The sequence below is a fragment of the Miniopterus schreibersii genome (genome assembly GCF_964146895.1).
Source record: "Miniopterus schreibersii genome assembly, chromosome: 4".
Taxonomy (NCBI): domain Eukaryota; kingdom Metazoa; phylum Chordata; class Mammalia; order Chiroptera; family Miniopteridae; genus Miniopterus; species Miniopterus schreibersii.
In genome coordinates, this window is record NC_138105.1 from 28593196 (window position 1) to 28610080 (window position 16885).

General features: G+C 52.4%; 2 protein-coding genes across 3 annotated transcripts in view; both read right to left on the reverse strand.

Moving 5' to 3' along the window:
- Nucleotides 1–10107, reverse strand: part of PHYKPL (5-phosphohydroxy-L-lysine phospho-lyase) — a 30387-nt gene extending 20280 nt beyond the window's left edge. Inside the window, exons 1-8 of the mRNA XM_081137486.1 lie at nucleotides 9984–10107; nucleotides 8978–9096; nucleotides 7757–7916; nucleotides 4802–4876; nucleotides 4119–4206; nucleotides 3926–4042; nucleotides 2434–2516; nucleotides 1917–2142 (exon numbers count right to left, since the gene is read on the reverse strand). Coding sequence (XP_080993612.1) covers nucleotides 1917–2142; nucleotides 2434–2516; nucleotides 3926–4042; nucleotides 4119–4206; nucleotides 4802–4876; nucleotides 7757–7916; nucleotides 8978–9096; nucleotides 9984–10042 — 927 coding nt within the window. The 5' untranslated portion in view covers nucleotides 10043–10107. The remainder of the gene's footprint in view (nucleotides 1–1916; nucleotides 2143–2433; nucleotides 2517–3925; nucleotides 4043–4118; nucleotides 4207–4801; nucleotides 4877–7756; nucleotides 7917–8977; nucleotides 9097–9983) is intronic.
- Nucleotides 10108–13934: 3827 nt separating this feature from the next.
- COL23A1 (collagen type XXIII alpha 1 chain) overlaps nucleotides 13935–16885 on the reverse strand; it is a 306121-nt gene continuing 303170 nt past the window's right edge. For both annotated transcript variants that reach the window (XM_081136445.1, XM_081136444.1), the window contains 2 exons: nucleotides 15446–15484; nucleotides 13935–15018 (listed from right to left, as the gene is read on the reverse strand). In XM_081136445.1, the coding sequence (XP_080992571.1) occupies nucleotides 15016–15018; nucleotides 15446–15484 (42 nt within the window). In that variant the 3' untranslated portion in view covers nucleotides 13935–15015. The remainder of the gene's footprint in view (nucleotides 15019–15445; nucleotides 15485–16885) is intronic.

Consider the following 16885-nt stretch of genomic DNA (forward strand, 5'->3'; position numbering starts at 1 on the left):
CTCTCTCTCTCTCTCCACCTCCTTTCCTCTCTGAAATCAATAAAGATATATTAAAAAAAAAAAAAAGTGTTGAAGAGAATGTTGACCTACAGAATCTCTTATACCTGCTGATGAGGTGTTAACTTATGACCTACTTTGGAAAACAGATGTCTCAAAATTTAGGTGAACAATGACCCAGAAATTCCACTCTTAGGTTATTCCTAAAAAAACCTCTTGCACACATACAACAGAGATTTATAAAAATGGTTCAGAGCAGCACTGTTCATAATAGCAAAAGCCATGGGAACAACTGCAAAGCACATCAACAGGAATGTACAAATAAATCGTGGTAGTTTATAAAATGGGATATTATAAGGCAGTCAAAACAAATGAACTTCAGTGACAAGCAATGGGGGTGACTCAGTAATATGTTAGGTGAAAAAACCCAAATCCCTAAAGACTACATACACACAGCATGAAATACTTCTTATAAAGTTAAAAAACGAGAGTAACTAATGAACATAGGATTCAGAGTGATGGCTGCCTAGGCTGGGGGAGGCAGGGACTGGGAGCAACCATATGGATAAATAGATGCAGGTTATTGTCAAGGTCCTAACTTTTATTTGGGATGATGGCTTCTCAGGTGCTTGTATCAGTAATAAGAGTAACTGATGGACTAAAAGAGGGCTATGCAGGAACAGATGATGAGTGAACCATGAACCATGAACTGACTACATAATCTATGTGAGCTCTAAGAAAGACAGAGAAACAAAAACCAGGCCCAGGCCCAGCTCTGATGGGCTGTCTTTCACCTAACACAACACACTCCTTCCTCCTCACAGGGCCAATTCCTCCTCATCCTCCCACATCCAGAAGCCTCCCCTGCTCCTGTTCTTCTTCTCCGTCCTCCCACCCTATGTTCCCTGTGCTCCCCTGGCACTGTGAACACACTACTTCTGTTAAGTCTTTTCTAGTGCCACTGTGGTCAGGTGTCTATGAGCCCGTCTCCCCTCCGAATGGAGAACTTGTTCAGGGCAGAGGCTCTGTCTATATATCAGCTGGGCATAGAGTGAGTTTGTTGAAAGCACCAGCCTTCCCCATTAATGACCTCTGCCAAACCGTCACATGTTTCAGGTCCCAATTCAAACTGACTTTTTTTGGGAGGTGACAGTGAGTTCTTTCCCTCAACTCTCTGCCCCTCCTTATTCTTCCCTGTGACCCATGTCCAGATTTGTGCTCCTCCTCTTGCCTGGACCAGTCACCTACCTTGTCTTTCTCCACACTGATCACCAGAGAGCCTTCTAAAGTGTATTTCAAATCTTACCTATCACTGCTTAAAACCCTTCCATGGTTCCTCACTGCCCTGAGGATCAATCCAGACTCCTGGCTCTTTTACCATGAGGCCATCTGGTGACCACTATGCTCCTCACCCACCACACAAATGCACTGTTGGTGCCATTGAACATGCTGTGGCTTCTCCTTCAACCCAAGGATCCACTTCACTTAGGGAAAGCCCTCGATCCTGCACTGCAAGGTTAGGGAGCCATGCCCTCCTCTAAGCTCCAACTACAACATGAACGCTAATCCTAGACTATCCATAACCCAGACAGCTCCTCATGTATTTTAATCAGCTTGTAGCACAGGGTCTTGCACAGAGTAGGCAGCTTCTGCTGGAAGGGAGAGAGGGAATCTGGTTTTCTTCCTATATATTTTATAAGGCATGATCTCTTGCCACAGCTTTTGGGTTGATGCTAATTTTAAAGAGATTTAGTGTTCTTTTTCTCTCACCTGCTGTAACTGTCTCCCTGCCCCCACCCACCCTGACAGCATTTTAGACATCTTTATGGCGGCACAATGCCAGGTCTATGGACTTTGCTCAGATTGTCTGGAGCCTACCAGAACCCTCAGTGCTTCCTGGCCCTGGAGCCTTCACTCACCGTATTGAAGTACTCGACACCGGTGGCTTCAAATGCCTTCACCACAGCTTGGGTTGTGGCCACGCAGGCTACAGGGTGGCCATTGCCAATGGACTTGCCCATGGTGACAATGTCAGGGACAAAGTCTTCCCCCTGCAGCTGGAAGGCCCAGAAGTGCTTGCCTACTCGGCCAAAGCCCACTTGAATCTCGTCTGCGACAAACACCCCTCCAGCCCTGTGGATGTGCCTGTGGCAGAGGACAGATGGCTGACTGACGGGTGTGGGGGTGTGGAGGGGGTGGGTGGGGACAGGACTGTGATGAGAGGGATCAGAGCAGGAGCTGGGAGGTCTTGGGACACTGAATCCTAGCTCTGGCAATGGTAAGACTGGGGCCTTAGGCAGATGGCTGGTTTTCTAGGGGCCACTATTTTTTCAGGGGCTTTGAAAATCTGGCAAACAGGTGAGGCTGAGGTTGGAATTTAGAACAAAGGTTGGGAAACCCCTGGCCTCCCTGGGGCAGCCCTTCCCACCAACTCACTCTGCCACTTTTGGGAAGTAGCCAGCAGGGGGAATGATCTGCCCTCCCACACTGGGCAGGGACTCAGCGAAGAATGCGGCAATCTGTGGACAAGAGGAGACATCAGGAACTCTGATGTGGAAGTGCTGAGTGGCAAGCTAAGAGAGTCCTGCTAATGCTGGCTCAGGGCTGGCTCCAAGCAGGATGAGTTACCATAATTGTTGCACCCCCAATTCGGGCTCTACATCACACCTGAGTGTCTGTGTCTTTCTTCTTTCAGCCTCAAACCAACTCTTACAACCTGGATGTCTTCAGACTCCTGCACTTAGCAAGCTTCAGAAAAAATCCACTGATTTATCCCCTATAAGCCTGTTCCTCCTCCCCTGCCCCCATCTGGTGACTCTTGGGGCACTTATCTGACTCCCAACCCTCCCGCCTGGAACAGAAATCCAGCCCCCCTCCATCCATCAACACAGCCTGACTCCCTCTGTATCATCTCTGCACCCACTCCTTCCCGTCCACCTGGACACTTCTGCCTCCCATAGATCTGCCAGTTTCTGCTTTGGCCTTCTGCCAGTGCCTTTAAACTGCATGCCTCTTCCAGGCCATCCTCCACTGGCCACCAAGGTGATGCCACAACCCAGACACTGAGCTCGTTGGTGTTTAAAACCCTTCAATTACCCCTTTTGCTTACAGCAATGACTTCCAAACTGTGTTCTGCCTTAGAGCTGCTTTGGAAGTTATTGCCAGGATGAAAGCCAATGGGGTAGAAAAACCAGTCCTCCACCCCTGTTGCCACCAGAGCAACCTCTTTTCTGGATTTATATAAGTGGGTGTAGAGCATCTGAAACACAAAGGCCAGGCTTCCCAGATCTGGCTCTGCCAACCTTTCTGGCCTTGTAGCCTGCTTGTCTTTGCCATATATTGTGTGTTTGTTTGTTACTCCTTCAGTGAGGCCTCCCAGAGAGCCCTCATACCTCCCCTCTGTCACCGTGGCTGCTGCTCTTCCAGGGTACAACACATCTGTCCTGTCTTTGCTCTCTCCATCTCCACTATACTGACCTGGGTTGGGCCCCCCCATTGCTTACTTGCCCTCAGGCTGGCCCCATTCAAGTGCACCTCTGGGCTTATTCCCCTTCTTCTTAAACCCTTTGAAGGTTTGCCATGGCCTCCACCCCTGCACCTGCACACCTCTGGCACAGGGTCTGCCTGCCTCTCCAGGCTCACTTCTACCTGCTCAGCCTGGTCTCATACTCACATGGTATCTAACCTCTGCGCAAGATGCTTTTCCTCCTCTATTCCCAACCCCACCTCGAATGGCTAACTCCAACTCATCTTCTATTACCAAAATTAGGCAGCACCTCCTCCAAGGACCCTCCTTCACGACCAAGGCCAGTCTAGTCTCGGCCCTGGAACTCCTGTAACAAGTACATCTACTGTATCTAGCACCAGCTGGTAACTGCAGAAGTGACGTTCACTGTGGGTTGGAATGGACCCTTGCGGATGCAGTTACCTGCCTGCCCTGCTCCTGTGCACTGCTGACCACACGTTTCACCTCACTGGCATAGGCTTCAGCGGGATCGGGATGGTTCTCCCGGTAGAGGCCCCGGTATATGTCTGGGAGAGGTGCCTGTGGGGAGTGACAGTGCCATGTCATCCAGGCTGGGGGCAGCCACCAACCTGTTGCCCCCTTGGGCCGTGCATACCACATGGACCCACTCCTTCTGGCCATCCAGGTTCCGGAACTTGTAGGGGCTGATGTCAATCAGGGAGCTCAGGTGACCGTGATAAGCGCTGGGGAGGAGAAGGGAGGGAGGGCTCAGACCCAGGTAGCACGTGTCTCTGGCCTGGCCTTGACAAGTGTGTACCCTCCTCAGGAGACACACCTTTCTGACAAGACCAACCTTTCTGACATAGTCCCCAAGTTCTAGGGCTGGGGATGAGCATGGGTCGTGGAGTCTACAAGACTTCCTGCAAGGCTGCTTACTAGGTGTGTAACGGGGGCTAATCAGTTAGGCTCTCCTGGGTCAGTTCTCTCCTCTGTAAAGTGGTGGGCTTCTCCTCAGGGTTATAATGAACCTCAAATGTGTTAAGGCTCTACCTGGGCCTGGGCCTTGTGTAGCACATAATCAATACATGGGAGTTAGTGTCAGAACAGTTTTAATACCTCAAATGTGGTACCAACTCTTAACCCCTCACTAAGCTTTCTCAGCTCCCTAGAAGCTACCCTCCTCGAAGAGAGACCTGGGGAAAAGAACCCCATGGTGTGTGTTGGGGGAGGGTGTCTCTGTAGCCATGGCCCCTCATCCTTCCTGCCAAGAAACCCAAAGTTAGAGCCTCATTGATCCCCATTAAGTGGGGGACCCAGGCTTCTGGGAATGGCACTTACTGGTCTAATACCACCACATCCCAGTGTCCTGTGTACTGGCGGGCTAGCCTCAGGGCTAGGTCATTGGCCTCCGACCTATAAAAGAAAAGATGGGCACTGCTCAGACAGTGGTCCAAGGGCTTTCCCTCCTGGAGATCTGCTTTTCAGAGAGAAACCCTAAGGGAAGGTGGTGCCCTGCTAGCAGCAAGATTCTTGGGACACCATTCATCAGTCATTAGGTAAAAATTCATCAGATGCCTTCTATGTGCTAGGAGCTGGGGGGAAAACAGTAAGACAGACAGACGACCCTCCTGGAACTTACATTCTAGTATGTGTCATGAAAGCCAAAATACCACCAAAGAATGGCCATTTTGGTAAGTGCTCCAAGAGAACCAGATGGAGCCCTTTAGATAAGGAGGAGTTAATGGGCTGAATTGTGAGTCCCCAAAAATTCATATGTTGAAGTCCTAACCCCCAGCACCTCAGAATGTGGCTGTATTTGGAGACAGGGCCTTTAAAGAGTTGATGAAATTAAAATGAGGCCATTAGGGTGGGCCCTCATCCAACCTGAGTGATATCCTTATGAGTAAATTTGGACACAGAGATAACAGGGGCTCAAGTACACAGAGGAAAGACAGCAAGGTGGCTATCTGCAAAACAAGGAGAGGGGCTTTAAAGAAACCAAACTTGCCGACACCTTGATCTTGGATCTGGCCTCTAGAGCTGTGAGAAAATAGATGGCTGCTGTTTAAGCCCCCCAGTCTATGGCAGCCTGAACTGACTAAGGGGGTCAGGGAAGGACTCTATGAGGAGGTAACACCTTCACTGAATCCTCAGGGGTAAGTTTCTGGGCACAGCAAGCAGCACTAAAAAGTTTAAATCAGAGAAGAGACATGACTCAGCTTCCATTTGAGAAGGAAGCCCCTGACTATGTGTGTATAGTGGAGTAGAAGGGAATTAAAGTGGAGGTAAATCCCCTGAGCTTGTCAGGTTTTGTATGTGGTGCCTTGTCCATCTACAGTAGTCATAAATTAAAAAGACCACTATTTCAATGAAAAAAAAAAAATGAATGTGCAAGTGAGAGCAGATGGTGGCCATGAAGATAGACAGACGTGGATGGAGACATCCTGGAGATAGGTGAGGCAGGCCTGATGCAGGGCTGGGGGGAGGGTTTCTGCCTTCAGTAGAGATGCAGATGGCACTGCCATTTACTAGGCGAGACAGGGTGTGGTAATGAGGGGGATGTCCTCTTGGGAAGGTCTGGGGTTAAGTGACTAGGAAAGTAAGGGAGAGCTGTGGCTATGGACCCATACCAGGTGTTGGCAGACAATCAACTCCTTATTGTCTTTTTGACACGGGAAGTTGGAGGTGTTCAAGAAGTCAAGTGGGTGGTTAGAACCATGAGGCCGGAACACATGGGAAACATCTGGGCTTGAGACACAAGTCTGGGAATCACTAGCACGTGGGTGATATGTAATCCCATGGGAATGGATGAGAGCATAAAGGGAGAGGGCTCGGAGAAGACCTGCCCTGAGGAACAGAGGAGGAATCAGAAAAGGAGACAGGAGGAGTGGCCAGAAGCTAGGGAAAATCAGGAGTGCACAGTGTCCTGGAAGCAAAGCCAGAAGTGTTTCTAGACAGAGTGGTAACTCTGTCAATATTGCTGACAGAGTAAGACAAGGGCAGCAAAGAGACCACTGGATTTGGAAACATGGAAGTCACTGGAATCCACAGAGCAAATCTGGTGAAGCAAGCCAGCAAATGTCCCTTCTGCCTCTGCCAAGGAAGCTCCCACTCCTGGAGCAAGCTCCTTGCTCTTCCCAGAGGGGTTCCAGTTCTGGCTTCCATTCCCTATGTGGATGGCCCTGGGTGAGCCAGTTTCAACTGCTGTTTCCTTATCTGTAAAATGAAGATGTAAATTCCATTTCCTAGAAATTACTGGAGGGGACTGATAAATGTACTATGTAAATGGCAATGATAATCATAATAATAGTCACTATAATCTAAATGCCTCAACCTATGATTTGTTGGAATGTTCTTTCCCAGGATTCTGGGCTGGTTCTGTGTACATATCATCACCTACCACTTCTATCTCCACTGCCATTTCTAGTGTGAGTTGCCATTACCTGTCACCTGGCTGCCAAAATGGCACCTAATGGTGTCCATTCTTGCTCTCCCCCAGCCCTGATGACATCACTTGCTTGATTAAAACCCTCTGATGACTTCCCAGTGCTCTTAGGATAAAAAAGGATTCTTTATTTGGCTCATAAGGCCCAGGATGATGGGCCCTGTCTTCCTCCAGTGTCTGCTCACACCTTCTCCCCTCCCTCACTGACTGCCTTATAGTTCCTCAAGTGTGCTGAGGTGCCATGACTCTTCCTGCTCCAGGGCCTTTGCACAGGCTGTTCTGTGTCAAGACCAACCTTAATAAGAACACCTACAACGGAGCAGGAGCACCCTTCCTCCTCATCTACTTATCTACTACTCAGCTCTTATGTTAACATCATTTCTTCAGAGAAGCCTTCCCTGGTCCTCTCAGAGTAGGCCAGTCTGCTTCTATGCCTCATTATAGCCTGTATTTTTCCTCCAGGCGATGATCCCTCTTTGTAATTTTGTATTTCTTTGAAGAATTACTTGATGTTTTTGTTTCCTACTGAGTGAGCAGGGATTTTGGCTGTAGCCCCCAGCACTGTGCCTGTGTATTCCTAAGGAAGAAATAAAGGAACACATTACCTCAATAAATCCCAAGGAGGGTCCTGGAAGGAAGGTAATGGCACTTCTAACTAAGAGTCCAGGAAACTGAGTCAACAGAATTAGCACAGGGTCTACACCTGGGAAGCCCAGCACCCGTACAGTGAGGGCTACCTCTTCTCCAGTCCACACTCGGTCTGCTACACTATGCTGCACACACACTATGCTGCACACTGGTGAGCAACAATCTTTGTCTTGCTTGGGGGATAGCTGCAGTACACTTACCCAGAATTCAGGAAATAAAACACACACAGCTTCTCTGGCAGGGTCTCTGACAGCCTTTGTGCGAAATCCACGATGTTGTCATGCAGGTATCGGCTGTTGGTGTTGAGTACTTGGTTCTGTTCATGTGCTGCTTGGACCACGAGAGGGTGGCAGTGCCCAACTGGAAGAGGGCCACCTCCATCAAACAGCTGACTCTGCTCCACCTAGCCTACTGCCCCTGCCCTCCCCCATCTCCAATCTGTAAACCCAGACAGGGGAGACACAGTTATGGAGGGGAGAGGTGGAGAGGAAAGAGGGGAGGCTGAAGGCAGAGGCAGGAGACAGATGCCAGTTCTGGAAAGGGAAACTTAGAAAGTTCTGAGTCCCTGAGATTCTGGCAGACAGAAAAGTTCTCTGGCAGAAACCCTATTTAGAAACCCATGTCTTTGGTAGGGGGTAGTCTCATATATGGAGGGGGATGGGGGGTGTCTGTCAATGGGTTTGACCTCACCAGTCAGTGGGGGCGGGAGATAATAACTGCCAAAGGCCAAAGATGATGCTAACAACGAACATATGCTGGGAGCTCACCAGGTGCCAAGCACACTCAAAGCAAATTACAACAATTAACATACTTAACCCTCCAAAACACTCTGAGGTGGATACCTGGTATTCTGTCTATTTTGAAGATCAGCAAACTGAGGAACAAAGAATTAAGTAACTTGCCTTACAAAGTCAATTAAGTGAAGGACAGGGGTATAAACCCAGGTGTCCTGGGACTAGAGCCCCTGCTTTCCCCCTGGTACCTTATTAACTTCCAAGGTGCCTGCTGAGTCACAGACTCTTTCCTCTCAACGACTCTGGAGGCCTGATCTGGATAACTGATTCCTACTTCAGGTTTTTTGGCCAGGACCTGAGATGGTCACTGGGGCTGAAGCCTTGCCATGACTTCCAGCACTTGGACAGGGAAGACCATTGCTGGTCATGGCTGGGCTGACTGCGGCTCTCTGAGCTCGCCACCAGTCCCAAATGGAACTGGACTCCCAGACATGGGTCTCTGACTACTGCCTGGTTTAGAAGAGCCCCTGCTCGAAAACTTCTACAGCTACACCAGAAAGACTGGGCCTCCTCTGCTCAGCTCAACCCAAGTTCTCCACATCTCTCTGCACCTCAGGATCACCCTTGGACCAGGTTCCCAGGTTTGGCCTCCTCTCCTGCCCAGCCAGCCTGAGGGATGGTACTGACCATGAGCCACATTGTTGATGCAATCGATGTATTCTGCCCCTTGTTCATCATACATGTACTGCCCTTGGCCCCGGACAATCTTAATAGGATCCTCAGGAAAAAAGAGTCTGCAGGAAGAGCTGTGGGGACAGGCAAAAAAAAGTGGACTGCCGTGTCTGAAGACCTGAAGGGAGAAGTCCACCCATCACAGGCCTCCCCCACTCCTTCCAGTTTCTGGAAAGGACAAAAGCTTGAAGGGAACCGTGTTGCTTCCCTGCCTCCAGCTCCCTCACTCCATAGGTGCCGACTGGAAAGGAGGAAAAGAAGGGGGTTAGCAGTTGCTAAGACTTCAATTGTTTCTTAAGTCATCTGAAGGTTACGAGGCCTCATTCATTTGGGCCTGTGGCCTGTGTCCACATCCTGGGAAAAGCTGGCCGCCGCAGGCCCGCGGGCTCCCTAAGGCGGTGTTTCTTTGCCGGGATGGGTGTGAGGGAGGGCACTCCCATTAGGCGGCTGGCTCGCGGCCCTGAATGGTTCTTGTCAGCCAAGTTACCCCGCTGCCCTGCCGGCTGCCAACTCTAAGCTCCCGCCATAGGCGGCCTCGCACCCAGGTGCCAAGACTCAGGCGCGCAGGTCGGCGGCAGACGTTCGGGAAGGCTGCCGGCGACACGACCCCCCACCCTCCGTCTGAACTTCAGTCGCTTAATGGGTCCCTCTCTGGCCAGAGCCGCCCCCGGGAGACGTCCTCCCAGGTGCCAGGCAAACCGGCCTTCTCCGGGGGTAAAGGCTGCCAAGAGCTCCGCAGCGGCTGCGGGTGGGCTCGGCTCCTGACTCGCAGGTAGGGGCGAGGGGACCGCGGAGAGGACGCGGCGGCATAACCAGCCCCCCGACCGGCTGCGAGGGGCCGAGTCTCGGAGACGAGGAAAGCTAGGGCCCGGCGAGGGAGCGGGGCCGGGGCCGGGGCCGGCGGGCTCCCCGCAGCCGTGAGCGCGTCGTGCGTGCGCGCCGCCCGCCGCACTCCCCGTACCTGAGCAGCCGCCGCCTCCGAGCCAGCGTCGCAGCCTTTCCGTGCGGGTCCGCGGCCATGACGCCCTGGGCGGTCCCGGGGGACTGGCGCGGAGCTGCGCCGAGGCCCCTCCCCTCCCCGCCGCGGCCCCGCCCCCGCCGCGGGCCCGCCCACCCGAGGCTCCGCCCCCTCTCGCGGCAGCTCTCGGGTTTGTTGGTTAATTCATTCCGCTAACGAGCCTCGCAGGCTCCCTACTGCCGAGTCGTCCGTGGAAGTCGCCGCGCTGGAGCCGGCTGCGCTGCCCTGAGCGCCGCTTCGGCCCTCGGCCGGCGTCGTCCCTCGGGGCTCTGCCTCCGGGCCGCTGCGGTTTCCCTCGGGAAGGGTCCCCGGGGGAGGTCGCCGCTGCTCGGCGCGCGGAATCAGCTCCCGCTGGCCTCGCCCGGCCCGGGCTCAGCCTCGGAGGCGTGTTCGGGGTGTAGGAATTGGGACGCACCTCGGGGGTTCACTGGGACTCCAGGCGGGGGAGTTGGGAGGACTCCTGAGCCGTTTAATAAGTACACGGCCAGGAAACCGAGGCCCAGGACGGGAAAGGGCTTTGCTGTCAGACACACAGCAAATGAGCAGCACAGGCCTGACTCCCAGCCCAGGGAGTGAGAGGAAAACGCCCCCAAGGGGATGAAAAGCTGGGAAAGCAGGGAGAGATTCCCTTCTGGGGTGGGGCACTGGGACTTTCTGCCTTGATGAACCCTAGAACAAGAGATTACAGCCCTCTGCTTTACTCCCTCAGCGCTGATTTCTTTATCTCTCTCCCCCCAAAATGTAAAATGTTTATTAAAGGAATTTATTAAAGAACACTTTGAGTTTCCTCTTCCTTTTTAAAAAAAATTGTGGTAACATATACATAACATAAAATTGACCATTTTAACCATTTTTAAGTGTATAGGTAAGTGGCATTCAATACATTCACTTTGTGCAACCATTACCACCATCTACCTTCAGAATTTTTTCATCGTCTAAACTGGATAGAGTTTCTTACTTTTTTTTTTAGAATATATCTTTATTGATTTCAGAGAAAGGAAGGGAGAGGGAGAGAGACAGAAATACCAATGATGAGAGAGTCATCATTGATTGGCTACCTCAATCAATTGGGATTGAGCCCGCAACCCGGGCATGTGCCCTGACCTGGAATCAAGCCATGACCTCTTGGATCCTAGGGCGATGCTCAATCGCTGAGCCATGCCTGGCTAGGCGATTTCCTTACTTTTAATTGTACAGCTGAATTGAATCTTATGGATGATTCTTGAAAACAAATTCCTCCCAAATTAACCAAGGATTCTTCCCACATACAGGGGAGGGGGACGTGACCCTCAGAAAAGAAGTACAGGCCACAGGCAACCCTTTGGGGCCCATCCTTGGCCCTGTCCTGAGCCCAAACACAAGCCTGTCTTGTGGCCCAGGGCAGCTCAGAGAAGTTAGGTTGGCTCAGGGCTTTTCCAGTCTCAGGGTTGAGGGCGAGAAGGCTGCAGCCAGTCCCAGCCCACATCTCACTCACTCTCCCGATGTTTAGGGTCAGGCAGCAATGCAGTTGGAGGTCAAGCCAGGCCTCTCAACTGGGCCATTTCCTGGACGTAGAGTATCTAGAACAGGGGCAGGACACCACCAGGAAACCTCTCCTTCCTTCTCAGAAAAGCCCACTCATTTCTGCCTCTGGCCTCAGGCTAAGCACTCCTCTATCCGTTATCTCATGTCTGGCCTTCTAAGGGCAGTTGGAGGCCAAGAGGGAAGGAAATGGGAGGAAGTGGCCAAGTCAAAATTTGAAAACAGGGCATGATGTTTCTCAATGCAGGCAGCACTGGTATTCTCACTGAGATGATTCATCATGGGGCAGGACTGCCCATGTGTTTCAGATGTTTGCTATCCCTTGCCCTGCCCACTGAATCTGAAAAGTATCCCCCAGTCATTGTGACAGCCAAAAGCATCCCATGTAGTATCCTAGGTATCAGGAGAAAGGAGACCTGGGTCAGCTTACTCCTCTCATGGGGAGGAATTTTTGTGATGAGTTTAGCTGCCATGGCACTCAGTAGGCCTCAATAAATGTGCTTCCCTTTCTTCTGGAAGGGGGTAGTTCTTGGCAGGGAGATGTGAAACCCTTGGTTCTTGATGCTCACTGTGAGGCAGGGCACTTGCCCATGTCTCAGTTGGGACCTTGAGCAAGTCATTTACTCTTCTATAGCCTCTCACCCCCACCCCAAGCTCTTGGAGCAATCTATAGGCTCTAAAATTTGAAGTTTGCAGTTGAAAAATTTGCAGACCTGAGGATACACTGTGTGAAGCCACAAGGGGGCAGCAATGGGCCATTAATGGCCCTGTCCTACCCACAGGAGCAGGAAAGGGAAACAAGTGGCTTCTACCCCCAAGAGGATCTGCCCACCAATCATCCAGCATTATGGTGCTGCCTAACGGACTCCATGTCCTGACAAGTGATTTTGGAAAGACAGTCCTGGTTGTTTATCCCTAGACAGATGACTGCTCCCTCAGAGCCTCAGTTTCCTCACATGTAAAATGGAAATAATGACATGAATCACATAGGCTCCCTCCTTCACAGGGCTTGTGGGGGGATCCATGAAGTACCTGGGTGGAGGGAGGAGTGAATTTACAAACTGTAGAGTGCAGTAGATTTGTGAGGTTATGCTGGAACGCTTAACCTCCAAAGGATACTTGGATAGCCTGTGATGTCCATCCATCCTCACAGCCCCACTGTGTCTCTCTTTTCATCCTAATGGCTTCCCTGGTGACCCGGATGACTGGCTGAGTGGTGGGCCTGCCACTTATCGCTAGCAACTGAGAGAGAGAGATGAGGACTTGACACATTCCTCTTCCTTAGCAGGTGTGTGGCTGGGCCTCTTCTGCTTAGTGAGGAGGCCACTTAGTGGGGGCCAGTGGGACTACGCAAACCATGGCCCTACTTAGGCCTCAGTCCTGGAGGGAGAAGGTCTGAGATGCCATCACTGCCGGTCCTTTCTTGTCTGTACCACTTGAGTGTACTTGGTTTTGTCATCTGTGAAATGGGCATATTTGCTGGGTCCCTCTCTCAGCGTTGTTATAAGGACCAGCTGGAATGAGTGATGTAGAAATGCTTTGCAAGACTAGCCCTTGGTTGGTCTTGGAGTGGGGAAAAGAGAGAGAGAACTCAGAATCATGGGAGCTGCCAGGGGCCTGCCCTGCCCTGGGTTCTTGTATTCCATGCAGTTGGTCCTCATTAACAATAGTCAGAGTGCAGGCATCACTGTCCCGTTTTACAGATGAGGTGGCAGGTTGAATTTTCTAATAGGGCTGCAACAAGATCTACCCCACATTTTCTCCTTAAAATATGACACTTAAAGTTGACACTTTTCCCTTGAAAACTTTACCACTGATGGTGGCAGGAAGTGACCCCATATGACTTCTGAGAGTTGGCCATAAAAGGTGACACAGCTTTCACCTGGTTCACCATGGAACATTCACTCTTGGAATCCAGCATGAGGAGCCCAGACCACATGGAGAGGCCAGGGGCAGGTGTTCTGGCCATCTGACCTCCCAGCTGACAGTGAGCCTCAACCGCCAGGTGTGGGAGAGCTTGAGCCACAACCACCCAGCTGAGCCTATTAACTTCAGAACTGTAAGAGAGATTTATAAAGGATCATTGCTTCAGGGCAACAAGTTTTGGGGTGATTTTCTGTGTAGCAGTCACTGGTTCCTGGCTCAGTGATATGACTGTCCAGGAGGCTTAGCTGGTACGTGGCAGGACTAGGCCTTGTATCTGTGTCTTCCAAACTCCAAACCCCATCTTTGCCCTGACCCTGAACCACTTCCTCTGGTTTCTGGGGTGGCTCTGACGCAGAGAGAGTCCCCTGTCCCTCCTCATTTTGAAATGGCCAGGCTGAAACCTCAGCCAGAGGTGTCCCAGAGGCAGTCTGCAAGGACAGGCACAACCAGACACAAATTCATGGTTTATTACACACAGCAATATCCATCTACACAGAGAGGGGAGGCAAGTAGCTGGGCCAGAGTTGGTGGCTGGGGACCTTTGTCAGAGGTGGGGAACCTTTCCTTAGAGCGCCGATGCTCAGGTCCCAGGCCCCCTGCTTGGGCCGGCTGGGAACAACACGAAGGTTCTCTTCATCTACACAGTTCACCCGGAGGACCACTTTTGGCTAGATCACGAGAGTTGTCCTGGGTGGGAGATCAGGGCCAATGAGACCCAAACTCTGAGCTGGAGGCCCATTTCCTCAGGCTAGCAAAGTCTCATCACATCCCTGCTCTGGGGGTGGGGGGAGACAGAGAGGAAGTAGCGGCCACTCCAGCATGGGCCTTGCCATCCTCCACACTCGGGGACCATGGGGCTCCCTGCAGTTGGGTCCATGTGGTGGTGATCACAGTGCTTGGCCTGTACTCCTGGCCAGAGGACATGTGTTCTCATACAGGCTGGCTTCCTGAGGCCTAATGAACTTCGTGAGAGCTAGACCAGCTTGGGGTGCTTTCTACAGCTCCCAGTACCCAGCTGCAAGTGCTGGGTGGGAGTCTTGTCCTGTCCTGGTGAACCTAGGGTCCAGGCGGGCCTGAGAGGGTAGGCAGCTGGCTCTGGCTGAAGAAGCCAGGAGCAGCTGCAGTGGCTGTCCATGCCCCAGGTGGCCCCCCAGGGGCTCTGGAGCTTCAGGGAGCAGGCTCTTGTAGGGCAGCCGGGCAGCCAGGGTCTCTCTGCTAATCAGGTGACTGAAGGCCCAACCCGGCATCCTTGCAGCCTCATCTGAGCCAGGCACCTCACCTTCGTCTCCTTCCCAGGAGAGTCAAGTCCTGTGGTTGCCCCTCAAGTACACAATTCCCTGATTGGCCTGTCCACGTTCCTGCCAGCTTCACATGCTGATCGTTTGGGGCTGGGCTGGGCACATGCTCAAAGGTTAAAGGCCACAGGCGGTGCATCCCGTGAAAAAAGATCAATATATTAGTTTTGTTTTTACAAAAATTAAAAATGTCCACATGGATCTGTACAGGTTGTGAGCTGGGTATTTGAGGATCACTGGAAAAGGCGAGAAAGACCGAAGGTGAGGAGGGGCTATGAGGCCCCTGGGGTGCCCCCTCCCTGGTTTGGACTTCATCCATCCTGCACATTTCCTCAGAAACAGGCAGGCCCCCATCCCCTAGACCCAGGATCCTGGCTTCCACCCCCTCCCAGGGGGGCAGTTTGGATCAAGTCCCAGGGGGTGCTGATGGCTTTGCACTGGCTGGGCCAGGTGCTGAGACCTATGAAACCAACAAGGTGGGCTGTGCAAAATCACACAGGATTATGGCCCCAAGCCTCAGGCCACAAGAAGGGAGTCAAAACTAGGCTTGTGACAGGGAAACCTGGCTATTCAGCCACAGTGTAGAGTGGCAGATACCCACCCCCAGGCCCCTCTTCCCCCCAACTCCTCCCTGCCTGTCTCGCAGACTTCCCTGCAAGGTACCTTATGCCAGCAGCCAGGCACGGGCAGCCCATCAGTGCCCTGGAAAGGAAGAAGGCTTCAGTGAGGGCGGCAGGGGCTGGTCAGTTCTCTACCCTGGCATACTCCTGCCCAGGCTGTGCGGATGTACAGCCCAGGGAGCTACCATGTGAGGCTGTTGGACCCCATTGAAACATGACCCGAATGCCTGCCCTGTCCACCCAGGCAACCCAGTCATGGGACAGACCACTCCTCACTGCTCTTGTCCTCAGTGCGCCCCCATGGGGCTTTGTTGGGACACCTGTGCAGTGGGCAGAGCCAGGACACCGGAGTACTGGGCTCATGCTGGACATCAACTGATTAGGGGGAGGACCCGGCCTAGTTCTGCTGAGGGGCTGCATGGCTTCCTTCCTAGTGGCCACGACAGTGGCTCTAGACCCACACCCTGGGGGCCTGAGAGTTTTCAGGAACTGAAGAATGTGTGGACAATTCAGGAAGTGGGATCCCCCGATGTGTGGCCTATCCTGGACTCTGTGTCTGGATCTGAGCTACAGGGGTCAGGAGGAGGCCAGTAGGGTGGAACCAGGGCAGGAGGCTGTCTGGAGGCATCAGCCATTCTGCTCAGCAATCAGACACAAGCAGGGGGTTGGTGGGGGGATCCTCAGGCAGCCTGGAAGATGCAGGACTGAAGAGGAACAAAAGCTGACTCTATAATCCCTGGGGGACCCTAGGGCAAAAACACTTCACCCTGTCGTGCATCCAGCAGGGGTACAAGCTGGGGCCTGAGGGTGGTGGGGAGGAGGCAGGCAGGATGGGGGAAGTGGGGGCAGATGCCAGCACAGCACAGCACAGCACAGCACAGCACAGCACAGCACAGCGCAGCACAGCACGCAGCAGGCCAGACTGAATACCACTGGGCAGGGCTTGCTGCCCCTCACCAGGCCCCTGGAGCCCGGTGCCCCTCGCTTTCCTCCGCATTTAGGACTCTCCTGTGTCAAAGACAAAGGCTTCATGACTTGGAGGGAAGTCGTGGCCCAGGGGCAAGATCTGTAGGGCCACCTGTCCCCTGCGGTCCTTGGCACTTTTTGCATGTGCTCACTGCTCAGATTTTCATGTCTTTTTCTCATTGCCTCTTCAAAACCATCTGAAGGTGAGATTAGCACCCCCATTGTATGGACAAGGAGACTGAGGAACAGGGGGCTAAGTCACTCACTCAAGGTCAGAGGTGGGCCTTTGGGGGGTCCCTGGCCCTGACTTCCCTTTGGAAGGTGGCCACACACATGGCTGGAGGTCCCTCTCCCCATACTCCTGGCAGGGGTGTCCAGGAATGAATATCTGGTCAGGTTTAGTATGAAAACCCAGCTGTTTTGTTTTCCCTGTCTTTTCTGAGCTCCACTGAAATAGTTTGACATGTAACCTCCATTGCCTTCTAGATAAGGGAACTGAATTTTGGTTATTTCAGGC